Source organism: Lipotes vexillifer, unplaced genomic scaffold, assembly GCF_000442215.2.
Source record: "Lipotes vexillifer unplaced genomic scaffold, Lipotes_vexillifer_v1.1 scaffold498, whole genome shotgun sequence".
Taxonomy (NCBI): domain Eukaryota; kingdom Metazoa; phylum Chordata; class Mammalia; order Artiodactyla; family Lipotidae; genus Lipotes; species Lipotes vexillifer.
In genome coordinates this window covers 543,805-571,788 of record NW_006793744.1, presented here as the reverse complement: position 1 = coordinate 571,788, position 27,984 = coordinate 543,805, and the positions used below count along the sequence as shown (strand labels likewise).

The 27,984-nt window shown below is 34.3% G+C and overlaps 1 protein-coding gene across 4 annotated transcripts in view; it reads left to right on the top strand.

Annotated features, from left to right (window-relative positions):
* The window catches only part of FBXW7 (F-box and WD repeat domain containing 7), a 209,189-nt gene that overhangs the window by 160,161 nt on the left and 21,044 nt on the right, over positions 1–27,984 (top strand). For 3 of the 4 annotated variants that reach the window (XM_007466703.1, XM_007466702.1, XM_007466705.1), the window contains 2 exons: positions 18,807–18,889; positions 21,864–22,005. In XM_007466703.1, the coding sequence (XP_007466765.1) occupies positions 18,807–18,889; positions 21,864–22,005 (225 nt within the window). Of the gene's footprint in view, positions 1–15,916; positions 16,406–18,806; positions 18,890–21,863; positions 22,006–27,984 lie in introns of those variants that run through there. The other variant, XM_007466704.1, reaches the window with a different exon arrangement.

Sequence of the window (27,984 nt, the reverse complement as noted above, 5' to 3'; positions counted from 1 at the left end):
CTTTCCCTAAATTAGGCCCCAAAATGAGTTAATTAAGAAATGGAACGTAACTTAACATCTTTGAAAACTAGCTTGTCCAAATGGCACCTGGTATATTATTACCATGTAGGAGTTGAGACTTAAAACATTTAAAGAATTGATTCACAAATCTTAACAAAAGTACTCAGAAATTTAGATCCTTCTTGGGTACCCTGTACTACTCTTGGTTCTTTTTATTTTTTAATTATGTGGAAGACCTGTGTTTAACACACACGTGCATGCACAGGCACAAGCACACATCCCCCACATACAAACAAATAAAATTCTCATCACCACCCCCAACCCCCGTTTAACAGCTTATCTGCTATGTTCCTGGGACAACCGCTTCATTGAGGGGAAGTTGTTGTTCTGCTGTTTTCGTATTAGCTTTGTTATCATGCAGGATTTTCAGCTGCTCACACTCATTACCATACAGCTGGTATGTAGAGAAGGAAGCAAGCAGAAGTTGTACTGTCTACAAGAATAAGAAGCTCTCTTGCAGATGGGGTGCTGGCAGATGGGGCATGTGTTTGAACAGGTTTTACTAATGACAGAGTGCATTAAAAATCATTCTGAGAAAGTCTAAGGTCAGTGCCATGAATTCAGAGCTTGAGAGGTTGTTCAGCTTTTTGTAGACCTTTTTAGAATATTAATTAACTCTAATGCAAATAAGTAATAAATGGCCCAACCACAATCTCTTCCAAAATTTTTTTTAGCAGTTTTCCTTTTTTATTTTAGTATATTTTGTTTCTCTTTAATATAATTTAAAAAGCACTGATACTGTTAGCTAGTGTTTCTCATCATCTTGCACTATATTTTGTAGTCTTCAAATATATTTACTTAAGATTCCAGAGTATGTTTATATACAAAAGTGTTTTGTATACATGCTTTGAAATGTATACATGTATACATTCTTTGAGCGATGTAATAACATTCCTCCGTTTTGATATATGAGAGTATTTATCAGAAGATGAAAACCAAAGAGGATTTGGAAATCCATATGTGTAGTGTTGACTACATTGAAGATTAAGATGAGGTATGTTCTATCTGCATACAAAATTAGAAGTGGGGCTTCCCTGGTGGCGCAGTGGTTGAGAATCCGCCTGCCGATGCAGGGGACACGGGTTCGTGCCCCGGTCCGGGAAGATCCCACATGCCGCAGAGCAGCTAGGCCCATGAGCCATGGCCGCTGAGCCTGCGTGTCCGGAGCTTGCGCTCCGCAATGGGAGAGGCCACAACAGTGAGAGGCCTGTGTACCGCAAAAAAAAAAAAAAAAAAAAAAGAAGTGAATGGTATGCCCCCAAATGTATCTATTGTTAAAATTATTACTTGCATATGTTTCATATTCACAAAACTAAAATGAATAAAGTAGTAACTGAAATATCTTATCAATTTTTTTTTAAAGATATTTCAGTGGGATCTTAGTTCTTTTGACCCTTTTCATTAAATGTAGTGTTTCTTGATATATCCTATCTCAATGGGAGATGGTGATAAAAAGCAGGTAAAGCAAAATAAAGCTAGGCAATTATATGTAAAAATGCAGTTTTCAATTTAATTTTAATGGCAGTGGAACTCAGCCTGTTATTCTGTTCATAGGGATTAAGGTATATATTGCCAAAGGTTTTTTTTAGTTATAATGCTTTTGGTAACTCTCAAAAACTTACATGCTGTAGATTTCCTGTCAGTAAAATTGAAGCACAAAAATGCTATCTGTTAGGTTAATACCTATGAATCAGTAGTATACTTGGTAAGTGAAATCTGTAGGAAATGGTGTACATTAAGTGTTGTTAAAACTGTATACTGCCTTTATCAGTAAAAGTTTATATTCTGTTGGGCATTTTTAAAGGTACAGGAAGTCCCAAACCAGGGTGGCTTTTAACAACAAAGATAATTGCATTTTCATTGCATATCGAACTGTATATTTCCTTCCAATTTAATTTATACTTGAATTGTGTAACTGATAAATATGTAGAAAATTTTATTACTTTTCCCTGAGGGGGAAAACATATAAAATATTATAAGTAATAATATGTATAGTGCAATACTAAATAAATAATAAATACGTGAAATGTATTGTTTACCTTTAATATTTTTCAGTTATTATTTCTGTACTTCTGTCATTGTAGATTAGAGTGTATCTCACATTCTTAATTATCTTATATAAATATTATTTATTGATGCCCTGATATGTGCAAGAACTGTGTGAGGAGCTGAGATACAACAGGAATCAAAATAGATGTGGTCACTGCTTTTATGGAACTTACAGTCTAATGGTGAAGAGAGACAAATAATTAATGTGCATACATTGTGGCAGGGTGTTGGGTTCAAGCACTGTGATTCACAGCATTAAAATGAGGAGGAGGTGGCTCTGTGAAGGAAATTGGAGGTGGCCTATACACAGTTAATTCCCATGTTTTTATCTTCAATCTAGACCTTTTTTTTGAACTCCAGAGCCAGTTGGAGCATGATATGAGTTGAGACCTGGATGTCTCAAAGACACCTCAAACCAACTAAGACTAAAAATGGAACTTGTGATCCTCCCTACTCTAGAAAACAAACACTGACCTTGTTTAGTGTCCTCTGTCATCTTCCATCCAGTTGCATAAGTAAGAAACTTTGGTGTCATTGTTAATAACTTAACTCCCTCTCCTTTATTTCCCATGACCAATCTGTCACCAAATCCTATGAGTTGTATGTCCTAAATATCTCCTAACTCTTCACTTCTGTCCGTCTGTAATGCACCTAGCTAGTCCAGGCCAACATTATCTCTTGCATGGTCTAATGGAATAGCTTCCTCCTCAGTCTCTCCACATCAACTCTCACTTACTTCCCCATTCTGCTCTTTTTTATTTTCTTCTTTTTAATTTTTATTGGAGTATAGTTGCTTTACAATGCTGTTAGTTTCTACTGTACGCAAAGTGAATCAGCTATACGTATACATATATCCCCTCTTTTTTGGATTTCCTTCCCATTTAGGTCACCACAGAGCATTGAGTAGAGTTCCCTGAGCTATACTGCAGGTTCTCATTAGTTAGCTATTTTATACATAGTATCAGTAGTATATATATGTCAATCCAATTTCCCAATTCATCCCACCCCCCCTTCCCCCTTGGTATCCATACGTCTGTTCTCCGCATCTGTCTCTATTTCTACTCCTCATTCTGTTCTTAACATTACATTCAGAATGATATTGCAAGAGGTATATCTGGGTCATGCCCTTCCCTTGACTGACTTTACTTTTCATTACTCTTATGGTAAAGACCAAAATCCTTTATGAGGTCTTGCATAAGCTGGCCCTTCTCTACTTCTCTAGCCTCATCTTGGACCTGCCATAATACCTTTATTCTGTGCGCTGCAGCCCTATGGGTGCCGCTCCCCCACCACAGCGCAGCTTAGTCATTCCTTTAGAGAAGAGAAGCATTCTCTGAACCCGCGAACTAGGTCAAAACCTTAACGTTATGCATTTTTCTAACACTGTGTAGCATATACTAGTTTCAGCTTTGCTCTGTTTTAATTGTTTATGCTTTCTGCCCTACTATACTGTGAACTCCAGTCATGAAGCTGAGACCATACTTAATTTAGCTTGTGTATAATAGGCAACCAAGTAAATGTTGAGTGAATGAGTGTCTGTGGGAGATTACAATAACCATATAAATCTAAATTTGTTGTAATTGTGTATCCTACTTAGAATAAAGGTAATTAGAGATAGTTGAAACAATAAAGTGTAGGATAGACTCATAGAGATATGCATGTATCGACAATGGTGTTTACTGCTAGAAAGTGATAACCACACATGGATCAAATTGACATTTCTTAAAGATGGATTGGCTCTTAGAAAAAGGTCATATGTGATGAAATTAAGAAACACGGCCAAAGTGATAATCACATATTGAAGAGTATGTTCCGTATGTACTCAGATGGAAAAGTGCTGTGTGTGTGTGTGTGTGTGTGTATATGCACACACATGTACACATTACTTAGTTAATAAGTATTTTTAGGCTGTCTACTAAATTAAACTAAATTAAAAATCAAGTAGAAGTCATAATTCCCTGTTAAGTGTATTTGGGTTAGAGTAACCAATAAAGATCACTTGAAGCAGTTCCTTCAATAAGTGTTATAATGTATACAATAACTTTTGCCTATCTACTATAGCGTTCAGATCATTTTGGTAATGGTGAGAGACCCAGTAGCCTCTTTGAAAGGACCTTCCAGTGAAGACACTTTTGTTGTATTCTGTTCTCAGCTCTTTTTCATTATTTCACGTTTTGGGGAAATAAAGCATGGAATATGAAGAAATAAGGGTAGGAGATAGAAATTCTTAGAGTATTTGGGGAAAGGAGGCAAAACCCATGTGTTGTTGTGAGCACCTTCCATCAGACTTTCTTCCACTCTGTCTACTGATGGCTGCTTAGCCTCAGTACATGTCCAAGATGCCATCATCTTGGAGCAGTTCTTCACCAAGGAAGCATTGGCAGTAGTGTGTTAACTCTTTGTCAAGTTGCTCTTAGTAAATTCCCACAAATAAAGTGTATCAGAGTACATAATTAGCTGCCTAGTTTGTCTTTTCTTTCTCTGTGTCTACTGTGAGTCTAACATAAATTTCATCCACACATCACACATTTGCATACTGAAATAGCCCAGGAAGCATCCCAAAGATTTCTTAACTACCAATACTTCTTGCTATATATGTAGAAAACCCTATTTCATTTTCTATAAACTGGAGACCAAGATCTCCCTGTGGTTAAATTGCTGTTACAACAATAGTTGTGTGACCTTGGGAACTCACTGTGCCTGTTCCTTATTTGTAAAATGGGTTAATAGTAGTACCTACTTCATAGGGTTGTTAACACAGTTTCAGTGAGTTAATATAAGTCAAGCACCTAGAAGAGTGCCTGGCATATAGTAAGTTCTCTTCCCTGTATATTTCATTTTCTTAAGAGATCATTTTTTTTTAAGAGTTGCTTATTCAAAGTTGAATAGTTTATAGTATCTTTGATAGTGAGCACTGAAGGAGCACTCAAGTCAGAATGAAATCTAGTGTTTATTTTTCCTTTATTCTTTTGGTTTAAAATATTGCCATGTGTGACAACATTTATTTCTTCCTCTTTCTAGGTCTGTGTATTGTCATATAAATTGAGCAATTTTATTTATCAGTTATATTGCTTTGTCATTTTTTTTATTGATTTGTCTGTCCTTCCCTCTGAATTGGGGAGTTCTTCCAGGATAGAGACTACATCTTGCTCAGTTTTGCATCCTTTTTTGCTTGGAGTCTGGCTTTCAGTAACCTTGGCTAAATATTTCTAGAATGTGGTAGGTCTAGATCTATAAAGGTAAAATGTTTGAGTCACTGTTTAGTTTTTTTCCACCTCTTGTTTCATTGTTCAGAAAATAGAGAACCATTATACGACTCAGGATTCATTTGGATGAGACTGATAATATTGAAATGAAATGTGGGGTTAGGAGCTCACCATAAATTTTTCTCACAGTAATTTCCTTTTCCTTTGCTACTTATATATAAACACACAGATTGAACTTCACAAAGTTAAGGTCTTTGAAATAAATGAATTGGTGGGGAGTAAATTACACCTTGGCCTAACAAAATCTGTTTGTTATAATTGTTCAATAAAAGCTAGTTGAGTAAAAATATCTTAGAAAATACCATCTAATTTTAGTCTTTGCTTTTTTACATTGTGATCCTGATGATTAATATCACCTCATTCAACATCTCTGGAAAAAATTCTAAGTTCTTAATTTGCTGTTTTGTCTCCTGATAGAATAACTCTAAAGGAAAGGCTTAAAATGAAGAGGGGTGTATGTGTCTGTGTGTGTGTGTGCGTCTGTCTTTATCCTAAGAGCTAACAAAATATTAAAATTTTAAGAATATTCTAAACTTCAACATCTTTTTGCTAGCTTTAACTTTATATTTGGTAGATTTAAGCTGTTCCTCATAGAATTTTTTTTTCATGTTGTAGAAGTTTGAACATGCATTGACTCAATAAAAATAAAATTTAGATTTAGTTTTTTGAAGTGGTCTCATACTACCATGTAACAGTTTCCAGCAGACCAGCTGTGTGCATAGAGCAGTTCTTAATTAAGCTGTATGCAAATTTGTTTAATAGTCAGCATGCCATCACTACATACCATGCTTTCATGCAACTGGTGGGGAAACCCTGATATCCATCCTACAGAAAGAACTGTTTAGAGTCATGTATCAAGTGTGACAAACTTTCAAAGTTAATTTGTAAACATTTGGAGGCCTCAAGTATTTATAGGTAAATATTTTTTAAGTTATGTGCTAAATTTTAAAGAACTTTTTAATAAAGAAAATGAACTTAATAAATAAAATATTTCTATTACAGTAGTCTTGCCAAGATATCAAAGTACTCCTAATCATCAGTCTTACAATTCATTGCAAATAAAAGACTACTGTAGATCAGATACTTCTTCAAATTAATAGTTATTTTGAAAATGTTTCCATGACAGACAAAATTATGTCAAACCCTACTCATGACTATTTCCAGCAATATTTCTTTGTACTCAGATTTTATTTACTGAATCTTCACAGTCTTTTGGAATCTCCTGAAAAGGTAGGAGATCATGTAAGTGTTATGCTAGTCATATAATTCTTGATAGTTTCAAAGTAAAGAATGCAGTTTGTTAAATTATAGGTACAGTAATTGCTTTAAAATGTAAATTGATGTTTCTCAAATGAATATTTAGAATCCTCCTTTTTATATGTAGTGGGGGCATGATTACTAGGTTCTTCCCTACTCACTTGACAGCTACATCAAACACTTGAATACTTAAAGAGCAGGCAAGCTACTCTAAAATAAGTAAAGAATTGATTAAAGATCACTATGATGTACACTTTCTAGAGGAAGAACCCGGTGTGATTTTTGTTTCTTACTGGCCTAGCACCAATGTGGAATAGGTACTTAATAAATGTTTTTAAGTAAGGGAAATAAGTTCAGGTTCACAGACCTTGATTCTTGACTGGGGTTTGAAGAGATTGGTTTAAGTTATCCCTTCTCATTTTGAATTCTTCTGGAAATTTTTTAAGATACTTGGAAAGAGATGTTATGTTTTAAAAAGTGCAGTAAGTTTGAATCTGGACTTTATGTGTCTGCTAGTCAAATATTTATAATTGAACATAATTATCAAAATCAGTAAGCCAACTAATAGAAGTCCACAGAGTTGAGAATAACTTACGTATTTTAGGTTAACCAGGTCCTGGATGACAACATGCTAGTGAAAGTATACCTAAGAGTGTAACGGAGGCTGTACTAAACTTTAGTTGAAGGCTTTTTCCAACCTTAAGATTCAGTGATTATGTTCTGAATTCCTTTATGATCACAGAGAAGCAGTTTTCAAAACTGTACCATGGGTAAAATCATTTCACCTCCAATAACTGAGGGTGACCATGTCTTTCACCATTGTAGACATTTGCTAAAGTAAGGCTGGCAGATGCATTAACAATCTACAGAGATCTGAGCCCAGTATCTCTCTCTTTCTCAAAAAGAGTAAATTATCAAATGGAAAGATAAAATCAGGGCATAGAAAGTGGAAGAGCAAGGAAATAGAGATGATATGGTAGATACCCTTTCATTCTTATAGAATGGAGTTACTAGATATAAAGGCTTTAGAATGGTGCTTGGTTCATGGTACAGAATATTTAAGTATTACCTACTATTCCAATTCTCTTCCTTTTCCAAGTTTAAGAATCTTGGAATAGGTGCTAAGTTTGAGAATTAGTATGAGGTGACAAGTGATAAGGGAAATGGAAGAGTAATTGGGCATGGAAGAGTTGAAAAGATTTTTATGCATTTTCTCTATATGTCTAATTTCAGCAAGTGAGAATTAATTACTTTGTGAGTGGTCTTCAATTTTATATACATTTTTTAAAATATAAAAAATAATATTAAAACATATACACAGAAATTGTGTATTCTAGAAATCCTCGGAATCCTCTAATGGCTTCACATTGCACTAGCATTCCTTAAATCCTAACTCTTGACCATGGCCAAGATCCTACATGATCTGGCCCTTGGTTACCTCTCCATCTTCATCTTGTACCAGTCACTTTACCTAGCCAGATTGGCCTTATTCTTGCTGAGTCTAGGCTCTACTCCATTTTGACTTAAAAGTTGTTTCCTGGGTAATACCTTTCAAAATTAGCTACAGTTCTCTACTACCCTCTGTTAACTACTTACTTCTTTCATAGTACCCTGTTTTATTTCAAGAGAGCTTAGCATTATATGAAATTATCTTTTTCATTTATTAGTTTATTTATTGTGTGTTTTACCCCACTCCAGAATACAAACTGTATGAGACTAGGGAGCTCATCTGCATTGTTTGCTACCTTATACCCAGTGCCTGGAACAGTTGTTAGCGCATAATAAGGAATACTGGTTAATTGACAAGTTAAAAGAAAAAGAAGGAAAATCTCTTATTAAGCAATTTAGATGACCACTGTGCACATTTTTACATATTTATGTAGGCTTTTCCCCATCCATACACATGTGTGCATGCACACACACACACACACACACTTAAATATACGTGTATGTATTTTCAAAAGGACCGTACTTTTTATCATGTGTTTGAATCTCACAACTCCTGCTTTACAGTAACCTTTCTCCTAGTTTTGTATATGGTGAAGAGTTTCTGTGCCTTCAGAATGCTCTATACTGAAATCCATTCCTTAGCAGGAGGCTTTGAGTCTGGAGGCTGGAGGGGCAAGGCATGCAAAGAAAGGGCTGGGAGTGGAACAAGACAAAGTATTTCATTTTCCAAGCAAGCTGTGTTTTTGAATAGTAGAGGTCCTTATGGCCACATGTTGGTGAGAATGAGTCAGGTATCCATCCACCTTGGCCCTGAGTTAACATTTTTTATTGTCTTTTCATAAAGTTTTTTGGTGAATATGACATTTGAATATTTATTTAAGAACTCTCTTATATCTGCACCATCCCCCCCTATATTCAAGAGTACAACCTGCCTTTATATATGATTTCTGTATGAGTACCTTTGGAAGCAGAAGGACCCCTTCATAGTCAGTGTTTGTAACTAAAATAAAAGGTCTACAGTCTTCACACCCACACAGTAAAGTTCTCCTTGTACACATAGAGACACATATTAGCCCTAAAATGGAAGAATGAGTCATGGCAGGAAGTACTTTTGAAGAAACCATTACTAGTAAGTTAAAGACTATTTTAACTGTAGTATTAAGTGTTTGAATTAGGAGATAATAGTATTAAAAAGGTTATTCCCTAATGAGCCTTATAAAGACTAGTGACTGCTAGAAGTCTTATAGATATTGTCAGTCCTTCAAGTTAATGATTGTGGCATTTCCACATATATCTTAGGTCCACAGATGATAATTTCCTTCTATCTCCTCAACATCTACCAAACTTCTGTCTTTTAAATTTAGAAGCAAGATCGTATGTTTTTTGAAATCGCAGACTAGTTAAATGATTTCTCCATTTTCTGACTTCTTACACTACCCAATTTGGCACTTGATATCCAGTCAAATATTGTTCTCTATTAGTCTCTTGTCTTGCCAGTTGGATTTTAAGTATCTTAGGGGAGGAGGGTTATTGCAATGTTTTTATTTGACTTCAGTAGCATTTTGCAGATAGTGGGTGATTTTTTCTTAATTGATTGATTTCATTTAAGCTAACTCTTTCTCTCAGTTTCTGTTACCTTTTCCCCAATTACCATGTCTTTGCCTCAGATTCCCAAGTGTAGCAGAAGCATAGTTACATAGACCTAGATATTCATCCCATGAACTGAATAAATAAAGATTTAGTTGTGGTTTGCATATTTAATTGCTATTTGCAATTAATATGCATGTATTACACTATATATCTGCAAAATATAACACTTTTTTCCTTCTTTAGTAATGTCTGATTTTTTTAGCTGGACTTGAGCCCTCACATAGCTAATGCAAATCAGTTAAAAGTAGTGAACCTGGGACCTGAGCCTACGCCTCTAAAATAGCTGTATGACCCTGAGCAAGACAATTCTCTACCTTACCTTTCTCACCTGTAAATAATAGTTATTATTTTATAGGGGCACCTCTGTGTTTTCAAAATGACTCTGTGGCCTAGGTTGGTAAGGTAAATGGTATTACCACCACGTTTAAGAGAAAACTGGAACTCATCATGGTCAAATAACCCCTACCGAGGTTACACTCTAGTAATGGCGTAACTGTTGTTTAAACTCAGATTTCTGTGATTCCAAAACTTAGGTTCATTCTACAAACGAAGGAGAATTAGATTAGATGATTTCCAAGATCCCTTCTAGTTCTACACTCAATGGCTTCCTGCTATTAGTGGGTTTTTTGTTGATTCAGTAGATATAACTTTTTTACTTCTTAGCCTTTATCTCTTTTCTCAAAGCTTTTTAGTCATGACTAGTAGCTAATATAAAATTAATTTCAGAATTTTAAGCAGTGCTTAAAATGAAAGGTTATTTTAATATTAAAATACAAGGTTGATATACCACATCTATAGGAAAATTTTCTCAAGCCAGGTAAATATATTTGAACATTACAAACAGGAGCAGTAAATATCCAGTTGGATAAAGAAAGAAGAGCAAATGTGGTTCTAAGCAATACATGGAAGGAAAATTGATTTCATTCTTTCTCCATGTTAATTAAATTCATTCCTGGGTCATATTTGCTGTTTTATTTTTCTTGAACTTAACCTTTTAAAAAATAGTTTCCCATGATATTTTTCTTACTTTACTGAAGGGATTACTACAAAAAATTTATAATAAAAATTTGAGAGGAAACTCCTAGGTATGAATTCAAGATGCTTACTGGTAGTTTATTTTGGATTCTAAGCATGAGATTTAAAGATTAATTGCTTTCTAGATAATTCACGATAAACTCCAGAGTGACTTAACAACTTTGTCAAATTATGGCAGGTGTTGCTTGTGTACAAAGAAGTATTTGTAAGTAATGTTTTGGTATGTGTAGTAAGTCTCTGACAGCTCTATAACAATATAGATTTTAGAAGAGCAAACAAACAGAGCTCCCATCTTCATTATTTTCTTGTGTGCCTGTGATAACTAGAACTCAACTTGCATTATTGTGTGAAATTCTATATGTGTCTATATTTATATATTGGTAGATACATATATTTGTGCATGTTTATCAGATCAGTAATTTGGCCCAAATTAAGGGATGAAAAAAACTTTTATCTTGAATCAATATTGTAATTTGTGTCAAATCTTCAGGGGCTGCATTTTTATAAAGAAAGTTATAAATATTTTAAACATCAGGAATAAGAAAAAAATTTTTAAGTACCACTCCTACAATCATAGTTATCTTAAAAATTTTTTAAACCAGTCTAAGCTGTGATACTTTGATTTGCATTTTGATTTACTGAGGTTAGGATTTTGTATATTATTATAAGCATCCCCCTCACTTCCCAACAAGTGTATTTTAAACAAAGTTGTTATATATTACAATATTTAGTGTTTGGGATATTTTCTAATGTAGTAGTATTTTAATATTTGTTTCCTTGGATGGTAATTTCAAACTAAATCTGGCTTACCTTGTTTCATTTTACATATTCCCCCAAAATTTTTTGAACTAATTTCAGTGTGAGTTCTAAGAATCAGATGTGTATATGTATCACCCTATTCTCTGTCTTAAATTGAGCATAAATTCAGTGGAGGAAAAAAAAGTTTTTTAAATTATGTACTATCCTGTGCCTGACACATAGTTGGTGTAAATAAATGCTTAATGAATGAGTAAATGTGAAAATAGCTTATTGATCAATACTGCCACCTACTTGTATTAGGGAAAATGTAGGTGCTGGGCATACATCCTATTTTAATAGATAATACCTGTGATAGAACAGGTTTATTAACTTGCCAATTTCAGTTGTGAACCTTTTAATAAGAACTTGCACCCCGGAAACCTGATGACTGTGGGTTAGTGAGATTTCAAGTTTGTTTCAACCTCAACATGCTTGCCATTCCTTTCTTTGATGTTGAAATCCCAAACTGTCTCTAATCTAAATTCTGTGCTCAGGGCAAGACAGCTAACTGTGCTAGGTGGTTTTCTTAGTGTAACATCAGAGTAAAGAATGTTGTCATAATAGTAATGAAGAAAATCACTGACGTACAAATATAAACACATTATCCTACTATTATAAAATGGAAATAAAATTTTAAATGTTGGCAAAGTAATGCAAAGAACCAATAGTATTTATAGTATCATCAACTAATTATAATACAATAGTTGGACTTTTAGCACTAAGTATAATTTAGTACTAGTTATATATTTATGCTTTAGAAAAATGATGCCATGGTTGCTACTACTTGTTTGTATGGCCAGTGATTCAAAACTATTAATTATTTGTTATATATCATTTTTCTGCTATGTCTTAGAAAGCTGTGAACCTTTGAGAGATGTATAAAAATTACAATGAGGTATGATAAGTGCAATGGAAGAATATATTTAAAATGGAAATAATGAACTCTGAGAGTCAAGGTGAGGAAAAGTACTCTATTAATGACTCCTTCGTCTGTCGACACCATGTATAAGATACATACTTCTCTGAAGACACATGATACATGAAGACTGTTTTACTGTTTGTATTTTTCTCACTATTTACATGTAGATTGTTTTTTGTTTCTGCCCATAACCACAGTTTGCTCTTCTGAAAACGTAGTCATCCCCACCAATTGCTTAGAAAGAGCCGTTTCTCTTATACTAGCTCACAAGTTAATCATTCTACTGCTACTGTTTCCCAGAGGCTTACACTCTGGGACAGTACATCTTCATATCTTTGTTCTGTTTTTCAGTTTTCAAGCTACTGCTCTCATGCATTCCTCACACCTAGCTCAATGGAGTTGTGAAGAAATGAGCACTGAATCTGAATTAGCAGATAGGCTATAATCTAAGGACTTCATTGTTAGTCACTCCCTTACTAATAGATTTTCAGCAAGGTTTATAGCACGTCAGTCAGCACAAGAAATAATTCTTTATAGAATGGGAAATTCATTGCTTAGCTGATATTACATGAAGATTTAGTTTATTGTAGTGAAAATGATACTGAATACACTGAGATATTAATTCTAAAAATGTGGATGAGAAACACAAGTATTTTCTTAGCTATAATGATGAACTAGCTAGCTTTTTCAGTGAACTTAGTAGCTAACATTCTAGCATAAAGCATAAAATACTTTTTTTGGTAAACTTATTTAACATAGATTATGGACTGACCTCAGTTTTACAATGTTTCTGTCTACCACAGGGATAAGATAGATAAAGATTCACACACAAAGCCTTTTTCAGTCATATTACTAAAAACCTTAAATCTCTGAATAAAGTTTTAAATGTTTGTATTTTAGCCAAGACTCCCAGAAACAGGAATTTGAGAATGATTTCATTTGCTTTGTTCATATATAGATTATGATGAAAATAATATAATAGATCACAATTTTCATTCCTAGTACTTTAGAGAATATTGAAAATCATTCATTTTTATTCTGTTAATTTGAAATCTACTTAGAGACTTGGTTGACTAGCTTTGCTTAGATTCTTTCTTCGCAATTCAAATTAACATTATAAACAAGATATTAGGGAGAATTGTTTAAATATTTGGAAAAATTAAGTCTTTGTGAGTATTTATAAGCATACACATTCTCACTTAAAGGATAAACAAACTAATGAAAATCATTTCCAAGTGGGAACCATGGTAGATGGGTGGGTGGGGGTGTTGGAGAGTCTTCTCAGTGTTTACTTTTTGCATATCATTTTGATTTTTGAGCCAGATAAATATTTTACCTGTTTAAAAATAAAATATGAATACACATACCTACATATAAACATACATTTGTGGGAATCAGGTTTTCCTGTAACTTCATAACCATACATAGGAGCCATGTGACCAGAAGAGCATGAATGTACAAGTACAAAGTTAAGATATTTTCTTCTTCAACTATCCTAAGGCATTCCTGGTTTATTAAAGTTGGTCGGTGTCCTCAACTGAGTAGACTTAATCTGAAAAGGTTAGTTCATCTAGAGGTAGGACATGATTTCAATTGAAGTCAAGGTATATACCAGTATGTGACTGGTAGGTAGTCTCTTTGTCCTCCAACAAGCTTTAGAGGAAATTTCAGGTGTTCATTTTACAATTAGTTTCTTCAGGCAACCCAGAATGGGGGGAGGGTATATCCTTTTTTTTTTAAAATCCTGCGCGCTCTGAAGTTCTAATAAAAGGGTTTATGGGTCTGTTCCTAACATTTGGGATTTTTTTTCCTAAGAGTAAGAGATTTCTTTTTAAAAGGAACTTTCCTTTGAAGTAAGCTAATTGTTTATTTAGAAAACTAACTTTTGCTGGGTACATGTACATATTGTTTCTGAGGGTAAGAATTAGTTTAAGAGCCAGGAAGGGGATTTTTTAAATTTAATTTTATTTTTTTTAACATCTTTATTGGGGTATAATTGCTTTACAATGGTGTTATTTTCTGCTTTATTTATTTATTTTTTTTTAAAGATAATATGTAGACTATAACTTCCAGGAGAAGACCCAAGATGTACATTTTCATAAAAGTTTAGATTATCTTATTTATGTTTTAAAGTAAAAGGCAGGAGGGAGACGCAAGAGGGAGGAGATATGGGGGTATATGTATATGTATAGCTGATTCACTTTGTTATAAAGCAGAAACTAACACACCATTGTAAAGCAATTATACTCCAATAAAGATGTTTTAAAAAAAAATAAAATAAAAGACGTTATACTGACTTAATGTCTTAATTAAAAAGGTAAACATTTATTTTTAAAATTATACTACTTTATGCAGTACTTAGAATCATTTTTCTAACAAAAGTCATTTATTACCATAGCAGAGAGTATTAAAATGTAGTAAGTCAAAATAGTATTTCTTTTTTCCTGAAGAAACTTTTTAAGTACTTAAGTAACTATAGGCACACAGTTTGCTTGTAATAAAGAACGTTAATGGGGAGGGTAGGAGTTAATTAACTAGGCCCTTAATAATGGGCCTTTCTAGTCCAAGGAATCTTATAATTGCCTCTGAAGCTGGTTTTGTAGCAAGTTGAGTGATGAAATATCTAGATTTGCTGTAGTAGTCATTCTAAGAAAAAGGTTGCCTTCAGGCAAACTTTAGTACCTTTATTATTCTATAAAATACCTTTTTAATGATAAGCAGTACACATTGTGAAAGTAAGTTTAGAGGTAGAAATCCAGTGCCTCCTGTTTACTCAACAGTAAATGAACAAATAATTATAAGACTCTCCAATGAGCACAGTTTTTGCTCTCTTGGGAGAAACAGAACCTTTCAGCCAGACTTTATATACTTAGTTTGTTAACCATAAAAAGATATTCTCATGATTAGTAAGGATTGGCAGTGTGTGGTAATTTTCTTGAAGACTATGTTTTAAATGAATGGAATGGGAAAGCAAAGGGAGTATTTACATTAAATCTTAATATAAGAAATATACAGATTGAAGTATAACTTATTACATAATTTCTGCAAATGCCGTATGCTCCAAACTGGTTTACCTTTTTGTAAATCGCCCCAAAGAGTATCTAATTCCTCCCTTTGGAATTGCCCATTTTGGACCGTCCAAGCTACTTGAAAAACCTGATCCAGGACTGACTGCAATAGGGTAGCAGTTAGTGAAAATAGACTGCTTTGCTTCCATTGGGAGGACCATATGAAAATATATTCCATTTTCAAAATGTTTCTGAAAGGACTTATTTGCGGAAACGATGCTTGCCATTTAAAACTCTTCAAAAATGCAGGTTTTACAAAATACAAAAATAACCTCCTGAAAGTTTGAAAGGGGAGAGAGGGGGCTGTGGTATGGGGGCGGTCTCCTTCGTTGCCCACCTCCTTCCTCTGTTCAGTGCGCTGTGTGCTTACGGGTTCCCTGGAGCGGATCACCATGTAATTGATGTGCAGTCTGCATTGCTGAATCCTGGACTGCACCATTCTGTGTTCAAGGGAAGATGTAATCTGATCCCTCTGCTGCTGAGGGAGGAATCTGTTCAGTCCAGGCTTTGACAGGGCATAGTCTCCTCCAATAATCTTCTCAGTTCTCTCTCATTATTCCCTTGAGTTCTCCTCAGTCAAGCTGCATGTATGTATGTGTGTCCCAAGAAGCGGTTTGATACTGAGCTGCATTTGCCTCTACTGTGGAGTTTTGTTGCCGGTTCTGCTCCCTAATCTTCCTTTTCTGACGTGCCTGAGCATGTCCACATTAGAATCTGTGACATACCTACCTGAAAAAGGTTTATATTGTCAGAGACTGCCAAGCAGCCGGACACACGGGGGCACAGAATCACTGAAGGGGAAAAATCCAGAAAATATGGGTTTCTACGGCACACTAAAAATGATTTTTTACAAAGTAAGTAAGCTGTTTTCTTCCTGTGTTGTGTGATTGTGTGTGTGTGCCTGCCAGGGAAGGAAAATCTGTATCATCAGAGATGGCTGCAGTATCCTCTAATTTTGGTGGGTGGCTGAATGTCTGGTATTCTGTTTTATATCATGAATGTAAGCAAAAAATGGAAAGACAACATAAACTGGAAAAAGCTTTACATTTAAAATAAAATGTACATTTTAATCTGAGAATTTTCCTCTAAAAATATATTCAGACTTTAGAAATGTGGCTCCGTTAAATGCTGACCTGGAAATACTCTATCCTTAGTTAGCTTTTAGTGAACCTTTTGCCTTTAATTTTTCTATAGCTTATATATAGGTTTTTCTTTTTTCTTTAGTTGCCTCTCTTAAAGGCTAGAATTGCTAGAATATTGGGGATTTATATTTAAAGAGGTTATATTTACTTTCTGTACCCTTTCAAAATTGCAGAATTGATTTTTGGTTCTAAAGTCAGTATTTTCAGTAAACAATATAATATTTAAAAGACATAGTCATACAGAAAGTGCTTTATTTCATAAAATATTTTAAATTTAAAAATCCTTTCACAGCAGTTCCCTTGATATGAATTTCAGGCATTTTTATTCATTGAAGGGATTTCTAAGATGGAAATAAAGTTTGCTTTAGTGGCAAATGGCATTTACACCAATATATTTACAAGATACCCAGGGAAGTTCTGAAAGCCAGTATTACAAACTTAATTACAGTGAATATCAAAGTTTATCATAACAACTTTGAAAATGAGTGTTTGTGGAAGTTATAAAAAATAGATTTTTAAGGTAATCTGTACTGACTGACCTTCCTGATGGATACATTTGTGTGTATGTGTACATGTTTGTCTATAATTTATATATATGCAAGCATGTGGCTACCTATGTATTAAAGTATTTATTTTTGCTTTTTATTAAAATTATTTGGAGAAAGAAAATAATGGGTTTTGAGAGGAATCACTTTAAAACAATGTTATGAGCACAGAAACTTCTGAAGCGTTGAAATAAGACCAATAAGTCGGTATTTCATGAACTAAGGTATAAATTGTGGATGAGCTTGTCGTATTCTTACCTCTTGCCTCTAACGTTGTAAGATTATCCCTGTGTTTTAGAATACTTTCTTCATGATGATAAAAACAGTCTTTATTACCCAGAGTGTGGTTCAAAAAGCTTTTAGAGTCTCTTGTTGCTTCTCTGGTATTTACAGTGTGGCATGCTGTGTTATGATGTTCCCATGTGAGGAATAGGTAAGAAAATAAGGCTGCTGCAAAGCAAGGGTTTTCACCTTATTACATAAATGAGGGTAACTTTCTATCACTCTGGGATTCCCCCGCTCCCATCATTTTCAATGGTACAGTAATTAATTAGCAGACACAAATCTTAGCGGGTTTGCTGAAATAGAGAAAGTTGAATCTTCTCAGATCTTATTTTATAGTTTTATAGCATATCTATAGTAAGATGACCTCAGTTAACCAATAGTAAAATATAAAAAATATATATTTCAATATTGATGACGACAAAATATAATTCTGAATATATTTACAATATTACATACCTATATAGCATAATAAACTACTTTAAAACTACAGATGTCGGGTATACCTTACAAAGATGCATAACTCATTCTTTTTAAATCTGTTTTTCTTGTTGGTTTTCAAGTTAGAGTATTTTGTCCTGAGTGAGTATCTGTCAGTAGAGCTATGTATTCTGTGTAAAATATCAATTGATGGCTTTTTTCCTACCGTTATCATACCATCTCCAGATTTCCCTCTTATTATGGACTTACTTTTTGTACTGTCTTCATTGCCCATATTCATTGCTTTATGCCTTATCATAATTACTTTTCAAGAGCATTTTATTTACATTATTCTCCTTACCCTTTTATAATAATGTGTTTTAAATTCAGTGACTAATTACTTCCATTCTGATTTTGAAATTTTGAATTTGTTATCTTTCTTAAAATATGTTTTTAAAGGAAAATGTAAATCACTAAGAACAGTATATTAAATATGGTTCTTTTCTGTGTGGGTTAACATGACATGTTCCTCTGTGTTGGTTCTTAAACTAGAAAATGTGAAAGGTATAGTGCTCTCAAGGAATATATACAATGGGTATCAATTTTTAAATCACCATACACTGTTCTTCTGGACAAATATTAGGAGGGAAAATTCACCTTTCCAGTCTTGTAAAGAGTAAAACAAAGTAGAACTAATAGAAGAAAGTATGAAACATTTATTTTCTATATGAATTAACTATGCCTAATTAACATTGCGGGCATATGAAAATTTAAGAATTTTTTCAGTATTACGGATGCTAACATTAAGATTTGATAGTTGGACAGGTGATTTTTTTTAAACATATCTCATTTGTTTTACCTTATAGATGAAAAGAAAGTTGGACCATGGTTCTGAGGTCCGCTCTTTTTCTTTGGGAAAGAAACCATGCAAAGTCTCAGAATATACAAGGTAAAATTAAGTATAATAATTCATTCTCTCATGATTCTCATGTTTCTTTAAAGAGTTGATGATTCTGTCACTAATACTGTTGACTGTTTAACACATTTTGAGATCACTGAAAGTTGAGATACATACATTTTAAATAAGGAGAAGAATGACTACCACTGTGGCTTTATATTACTAATACATTGAAGTAAGACACAAGCAGAAGTTCTCTTATCTACAAAATATTTAAATCATAATTTTTAAGGAATTCTAAAAAGTAAATCCTAAAATACGGATATGAGCAAATGTATCTTGTTACTATAGCAACAGCTCTTCTAGGGTGGATAGTTATATATGCATAACTGAAGATACATTTGTTAGCAGTGAAATAGACCGCACAATTACTAACTGAATCTTATTTCATGAGATTACTATGTTAGAAACCCCCTTTATTTGCTTCGTAAGTCTTATGTTTTTAACACATACATTTCTACACCAGTAGAATAGTTTCCATAACAACTAAATACAACTGTACTCGTTTCCTGCACCATTCCATCATTTTTGGATTTTGCATCAGTATAAAACTTTTCCCACTCTCACACTAATTAGGCTAACTTAAGCACAATAGCTATTACCCAGCTAATTAAAAATGGCTTTGGATGTCATTTGGAATGTGGTACTTTAAAATTTAAATGACAAAAGCATCTTAAGGGTTTTATGGGGGGTCTTTTTTGCATAATTGTCACTTCTTCAAATAACTAATTGAAAGTTATAGAAACCATAAGAACTTCATTATGGTGACATTTCTTTTTTTTCCCCTCAATATTTTGATTTAGATTTATTTTTACTCTTTAAGATACAATAAAATTAACATTGTTCAGACATAAGTTTATGTGATTGAACATTGTTACAGATTGCATCTCTTTTTTCCAGGGAGCCAATTTATACTTTTACTTCATTCAGTTGTGGAAAATATTTCTTTCAGATGCTTTTTGGTGAAACTTAGAAATCATAATAATTAGAGGAGTTTTATATACAAAAATGATACAAAAGAGAAAAATAAAGCTATTTCTTGGTTACTCAGGAAATGCTTTTTGTGTGATTTTCCCATGTTAACTGTTCTCTTCCTCCCTCTTATGTAGGCTTTGCCTTTTGACAATTTCACTGTGTTTTGGCACTTCCGCCAGAGGGTGTGGAGTGATAGACAAGTGAAACTATTCACTTCATTTTTGTTTTTTTTCTTCTAATCTTGATAAACTCTTTCTTGGATGAGAAAGTTGAGTTTAATGTTTAAAATGTGCTGTTTTTTTTAATGTATAGATTTCAGTTAACCATATAATTTTGGTCTTCAATTAATATGGCTAATGCCAGGGCAAAAGTATTAAATGGTTCAGTTGTTTTTAAGACAGTTTATAAATGACTGCTGAATTTTTACCACAGAACACATTTTAGTAAAATTTTTCTTTAGTTGCCAACTTTTTTATTGAGAAAGTACCTGCAAAGGTGAAAGTTTTATTTTTAGCCTTTTAACACACAGTCTAAAGCAAACCAGACAGCATATTGATTGCCGTGTCTTTTTGGAGACTTGATCAGTGTATTTTTGATGTTCTTTAATTTTGTTGAAAGATTTTCTAATAATAAGATGAAACTATGATTTTTCATCATTTTTGTTAGAAAATTTAAGTTATCACATCCTATTTCATTTCAGAGAAGAAAATAGAGCTTACCTTTGAAATTTGATAAAAGAAAAATAGATTTAGTTGTTGAATGTTAGAGACCATCTTAGATGTATAATGCTAAAAGATTTAAAGGTGGTGGATATGAAGATTTTTCTGTATAATCTGGTGACTGAGATGCATTTTTAAGCAAAATAATGAGATATGCTGGATAGAAAAGAATTGGGGTTGTTTCATTAGTAATTTTTCAGAGCTTGATAGTTAACTGTTAGGATATAATTTATATGTTCTTTGGATTTAAAACACTTTACTGTCATAGCTCAATAAAATGAAGATTATTTTACAAACGCGGTTTTGTTACCTGAATCTTTCTGCTCCTTTTTTTCCACGTGTCTTTAAGATAGAGATGTTCAGTACTTACCTTGAGTTTAACTAATTTAATTAGGCATTGAATTTAGAAAGCAAAGTTTAATATACTAATGACATAGTTCTAACTACTTTTTCTGCTATTAGGCATTTTTAGGAGAGTTGAACAATTTTAGAGATAGATCATCTCTTATTTTACTAGTGGCAGAATTAATTGAATTTCAGGTTTGTGGTGTTTTGTTTTTATTTTAACTGTCTCAAAATTTAAATTATTGGCTAAAAGTATTTAGCCAAAATGATCTCATTTTACAGTATTTAATTTTGCATATAATAAAAATAAGTTCTACCTACCTACCTGTTTGAGTAAACACATTTCTAATCAAGGCTTATTCCTGTTAAATATTATTTAGGCTAAGCTTAATCATAGCAATAGAAATTAGAGAGGAATAGACAAATATTGTAAATAACTTAGAAGGCATCTGGGGCAAACTTAAGGAATAATGTGACTAGTGAAATGTCTAAAACATTTAACAGACTACTTCTACATATGATTTTTTTAAAACATTAATAATCTCATACCCCTTTTTATGAAAGAAATTTAAACTTTTGTTTAATTATGATGCTGAAGACCAGACATAGGCAAGTGGAACCTGAATCTTCTAAGCAAATATTTTAACATTATTTGTATGTTACCAACAACTTACAGTTTTGCCATAGAGATTCTGTCATTTGGTTGCAATTAGCTGTGCTGGGGTAAAAACAGGTGGTTATATAGGAAGGAGGAAACTTACTCTACAACAGCAGAATAGGTTTTGTGCATCCTTGGGAACAAGCAAATAAAAATAATAGTTTGATTGATGTTTGAAATATGCCGTGTCGTCCCATTCTTATTAAACTAGAGCCCATTATTCTTAATAAATATCTGTCTTTGCCTCCACTCTTGTATTTTCTTGTAGTACCGCTGGCCTCGTACCATGTTCAGCAACACCGACAACTTTTGGAGACCTGAGAGCAGCCAATGGCCAAGGGCAACAACGACGCCGAATTACATCTGTCCAACCACCTACAGGCCTCCAGGAGTGGCTGAAAATGTTTCAGGTGACATGTCTAAACACAGTACTTGAAATGCTTCACTTATTTGCTGCAAAAAATAAGGGATTATTCAGCCATGAAAAGGAACATGCTACACCATGGATGAACCTTGAAAACCTTATGCTAAGTAAAAGAAGCCAGACACAAAAGGCCACATAATGTATGATTATATGAAATATCCAGAACAGGAAAATCCATAGAGACAGAAAGGAGATTAGTGATTGAGGTGATTTTGGGAGGGCATGTTGGGACTAACTGCCGATAGGTATGGGGCTTCTTTTGGGGGTGATGGAAGTTTTCTGGAATTGGATAGTGGTGATGGTTGCACAGCAAGATGGGTGTGCTGGGAACTATTGAAGTGTACACTTAAATGGTGAATTTTATGTTGGTGAAGTATATCTCAATTTAAAAATGCTATTAAAAATAAGGGAACTCACTTTAATTTTTAGGTATATTAATCAAGAGGGTCCAGTGCTTGTTTTGTGTAAGTGTGCATTTGCATTGTTTATTGCTTTTTAGATAATAAGACCTTTCTTTTTCTCCTTTATGTTTGGGTTTCTGGTATTACTGAATGTACTTGTTTCCTAAACTACACTGTTTGGAAGTTAAGCACTGTAAGACCTCTGCTTATTAGTCACTAGTGGTAACTTATCCATCACTGTTATCCTCGTAGCCTCCAAGAGTTGATGCAGCTTTTTTCCATCAGTGTGGCACATGCTTGTGTGTGGCTTATTGTGCTCAAAATTCTGATTACTATATTTTACTAGCATTTAAAGTTTTGGGAATTTTACCGGGAAGTTCGGCTACAACCAAACCTTGAATCTTATGAATTTTATAACTCATGATAGTGATATTAAATTGATTTATCTCTTCTTCCAGTGAGATAACACATAGAAGTCAAGTATTTAGCAAAGTAGTTGGCATCAATTAAACACTTGGTTAATTATTCCTTGTAAATAGTAAATAATATAAAGTATGTAAAGTGAAGATATCTCTGATACTAGCCACTGTACTAATGTAAAATGAATATATTTCCTTACCTCTGGCTACTTTATTGATGGTATTTTATGAATGCATAGGGGAATAATGGTTGAAAAAGAAGATACTTCATAGATTTTATTTGATATTTCATATTTTTATGGCGTCCATTTATATAAATCCCAATATTTTAAATACCTGGGCAATAACTAAGTAAATGTCCCAGTTTTTTTCTTCTGGAGCTGGAAAACTCATTTGAAGCCATGTTTATTTAAAATGGTTTTTTAAAATTGTTTTCTACCCTTCAGGTGATTTCAGAGAAACTAGGATAACTTCTTTTTTCGGCTGATAACTGAAAGGTTAGAGCAGCACTTCTCGACAGGGGGCAAATTTTCCCTTGGTTGAAACATTTTTAGTTCTTACAACTGCCTGGGTCAGGGGTAGGACACTGCTGGCATCTGATGGGTGGAGCCAGTGTAAGGGACAGCCTCCCCCAACACAAAGTTATCCAACCCAAAATATCAATTGCTGAGGTTGAGAATCTATGGCTTCGAGGCATAAAAGTTATACTTCACTGTTATAATAATGTTATGAACCACTACAATTACAAAGATTTTGTGTTTAGTTTTCACAGTCATTTGTTAATTAAACTTACCTTTTCTTAAGGATCATTCCCTCCCTTCATCTGAGTTCTTTTATCTTAGGTTCATGATTTTTTAATTTTATTTTAATTTTTTTCCTACACATGCCCTCAGAATTCTAAATTATTTGTCATATCCTTTTTTTTTTTTTGCGGTACGCGGGCCTCTCACCGTTGTGGCCTGTCCTGTTGCGGAGCACAGGCTCAGCGGCCATGGCTTCACGGGCCCAGCCGCTCCGCGGCACGTGGGATCGTCCCAGACCGGGGCACGAACCCGCGTCCCCTGCATCCGCAGGCAGACTCTCAACCACTGAGCCACCAGGGAAGCCCCTGTCACATCCTTTTAAAAAGAGATGTATCCCGCCAATTAGAGGTGAAAATAGAACTCAGACACTTACAAAGCCTAAAAAAAAATGCTTTAAAGACTTGCATCATCTCTGATTAAGCCAAGGAAACAGGAATATGGGTGTGGATTGTCATGCTTACACGCACATGTAGTGTGAGCAGCACAGCACTTGAGAGTATGCAGAAGCTGATTTCTTATCATTTTTATAGGAAAGTACCAACATGATGGAAAATTACACTATTAGTAATAGTTTTATCATCATTGTAGACAGCTTCCAAAATGTTATGCAAAGCTTTATTTCTTATCAGAAGGTAGTCTAGACTGAGATTTATTTTGTATGTGGTATGGACCTATTTTTTTTCAATGTTTCAGAGGCCCAGAATATTCTTTGCTAGCCATTTAGGTTTTTTTTTTTACCAGTTTTAAGAGAACTATCTCAAATACTGATATATTGTAGGGGGCATTTGTGCTCTGTTTTGCAGTGAGGGTGTTTTAGGGAGTCCTTTGTACAATGTTGGCTTGTTTATTAGCTCACTCATGCTTTTCTTAATGAAATGTCCTCGTGTTACCACATACTGTATGTCATCAAATCTGAGATACCATAGATTATTAGATGCATCCCTAATTCAGAAATGTTTATTGTAATTTTAAAAACTTGTTTTTTTAGAATTAATGATATTCAATAAACTATATTAGGCTAGCTTTTGTCCTATAAAAAGTCCCATTTGATCACTTTTCATAGGAGAAGTAGATAATTTGTTCTCAGTTAATAGGAATAATATAGAATTATCCCTGCAGGTATAGTACTATATATTTTTTTTCACATAAATATTCTGTAGCAAAGAAGTTTACTAGCAACAGAAGGTCAGCTAGACGGGTAGATCAAGACCTTAATCCTTTGAGTACCATTTCTGCCTTGACACACCCAAGACCTCATTGTGGTACACTGCCCTTAATTTTCAGGGCTGGTGCCAAACTAACTAGAAATGAATCATTTGCCTAAAGGCTTACAATGCTTTAATGCTTAACTTGTAGAGAGAGAGAATTTCATAGTAAAGTGGGGGAGTCATGAGTTGACCTATGTGGTATACTTGAGGGACAATTAAACTGGCATGATTTCTACAGATGTGTTATGGGGGCATTTAATGATGACTTTTCTGTGGCATAACAAGCAAAATGGGAGAGCTTGTCCCCCTACTGTTCTGCTATTGCTCCTAAGATGGTGATAACAGCATTGTTTTGGTCCAGCTCCATCTATTCTGACAAAGTACTCTGTACTCAATTTACAAATTGAATGAGAACAAATGATACACCATTTTAGGAAAAGGGAAATTGAAACAGAATGCTACTCTAAAAAGAAGTGCCAATTAAAAACAAAACTAAAAAAAAAAAACCAAATTTTGTACTGTTTGAATTTTCAGTTGCCCTTGATTCTGCTTTTTTTTGGCAGCCCCAGGTTGATGCTTTCAGATTGTTAATTTGGGGGAAGAGGATTGGTCACTTTTTTATTTTGTTTATGTCATTTGAGTGTTAATATATAGTTTTTCACTTGCAAATAGTAGACTAGGTAAAGACACCAATAACATTAACATTCTCTGATGTTGAAATTGATATTCAGAGGTATCCAGATGTAATGAGAAGCACTTTGACTTAGAAGAAAAAGCTTAGTACAAATTCTGGCTTTCCCTCTTAATAACTGGGTAATTTCATTGATATTATGTAACTACTTTTGCCTGTGTTCTTATCCTCTGTAAAATAGATATAACGCTAAAAAGTTGTCGAAAGGGAGAAAACATGTAAATGTGCTTAAAGCTGTTCTTGGAAATACAGTGGAAACTCAATAAATGTTAGTTTCCTCTCTTGGTTAAGAAATAGCCTTTGTGAACCTCAGTTTTCTCAGGTGTTAAAAGAAGCTATTAACACTAGCTTCATGCAAATGTCATCATATTAACATTATTAGCATTTTTTAATCAAAGCATATTTGTATTGTATTAAAACTATGAATGTACTTTGAAAATGCCTGTTATACTCCATAATATTTTTTTGAATGATAAAGTAGAAAATACTTCTGTGTTTTGAAATTAAAAGTGGAGTAAAAACTATTCCTTTGAAGGACTTAATCAAGTTTTATGGTAACACTTAGAAATTGTACATATTTTCTAACTTATTTGGATCTCTTTTATTTGCTAGCCAACGACATGTTAAAACAGCAAAGTGCCAAAAGAAAATGAATTCAGTAATACTTTCCCATTGTATTTGAAACAGTATGATCAAGAAGCCCTGTTGGGTGAGGAAGAGTTAAAGAAAGTCATGTATTTAGCCAGAGAAGACTAAGGGAAAAATGTTGTTTCTGTCTAACATTTTAAAGACTTTTGTATAAAAGTAGAATCAGACTGATTCCTGGTTTCTTCAGCAAACAAAACCTGGATGATATTCTTTGAGTCAGATTTTGGTGTAAGTTGAACTTAACAATTTGAACTGACCCAGAGTAGAATGGGAGCTAGTAAGTCTCCACTCCTGGAACTGTTCAAACAGACTAAGTAACCATCTTCTGGAGGTACTAGAGAAGTGAGTTCTTTACCACATGAAATGCAGGTGCTAGACTGCCTAAAGTCATAAAATATATATATCTGAATGAGATACCACCAAGGATCATCCAGACTAATAATCACTGCTGGTTTGTGAATCACCCGCATCAATACGGGGTGAGTTGGTTATTTAAAGCATAAACTGCCCTCAGCCCCACCATGACCACTGAATCAGACTCTTTGATGGTGGGCTGGAGGACTCCATGCTTCTTGCACCACTCAGACAGCACTTGGGAACCCCTGGTCTGGCCAAGCCCCTCATTATACAGGTGGGGTCTCTGAGATGCAGACTAATTAGGGGGCTTCCCTGCAGTTCCACAGTGAGTTTACTGGTGAAACCTTGGCCCCTGATTACAGTTCAGTGCTCCTTCTACTCTTCTCTGCTACCTTCAGGTATTCTCTGATTACCTGAAATCAAATACCACTTCCATGGGGAATTTTCAAGTTTGCATTTGCAGTTTTGTCCACAAATTAAATTTTGTTTATCTTGATTCTTTCTGATTTTGGAATGTTTTTCCTATCCCTTTCAATGTGTTCCCAGTAACTTTACCATGAAAGACCAAAGGAAAGTGCTTTTTTCTTTTCCAGCAGAACTACTTTTCAGAGCAGAAATAAAATAATTATTATCAGAATTTCCAGCACTTTTTCAGATAAAGAAACTAATGCCTGCAGAGGTAAATTGTAACCTAGTTAGTGGCAATTCGGTATTCTTTCCTCTAGTCCTCATTAAAGATTGGTGTGGGTTCAACAATCCACACCAATAATAATAAAATATTATTTTATTTTAATATAGTCATTAACTGCAAGGTTTTCAAGTTAATACATCCTTCCCTTGCTGTTAAACCATGTATGTATCAAAACTGGGAACCAGTCTTGGAACCAGACTAAGCAAGCAAGTCCCAGTGATACCATCAGGTACATAGAATAGAAACTTTCTCAAGAAAGAGTTTTTTTTTGTTTTTTTGCCGTATGCGGGCCTCTCACTGTTGTGGCCTCTCCCGTTGTGGAGCACAGGCTCCAGATACGCAGGTTCAGCGGCCATGGCTCACGGGCCTAGCCGCTCCGTGGCATGTGGGATCTTCCCGGACCGGGGCACGAACCCGTGTCCCCTGCATTGGCAGGCGGACTCTCAACCACTGCACCACCAGGGAAGCCCAAGAAAGAGTTTTAAGATAGCATTGGTGCAGTATTTCCTGACTCTTTGGGGATTCATTCATTTATTCAACAAATAGTTACTGAGTATCTGTCAGGTGCTAGGCCCTAATTTGGATCTGGGATACAGTAATTAACAAAACAGACAAAAACCCTTTTTTGGAGAACTTAACTCTAGTCAGGAAAGGGAGGGGGTTGGGGGATTTCAAACTGGTTTGCAGTTTTAGAAAATTGAACAGAGAAGTTCTCAGAGAAGGAGGTAGGGAAGTAAAGCATGTGGG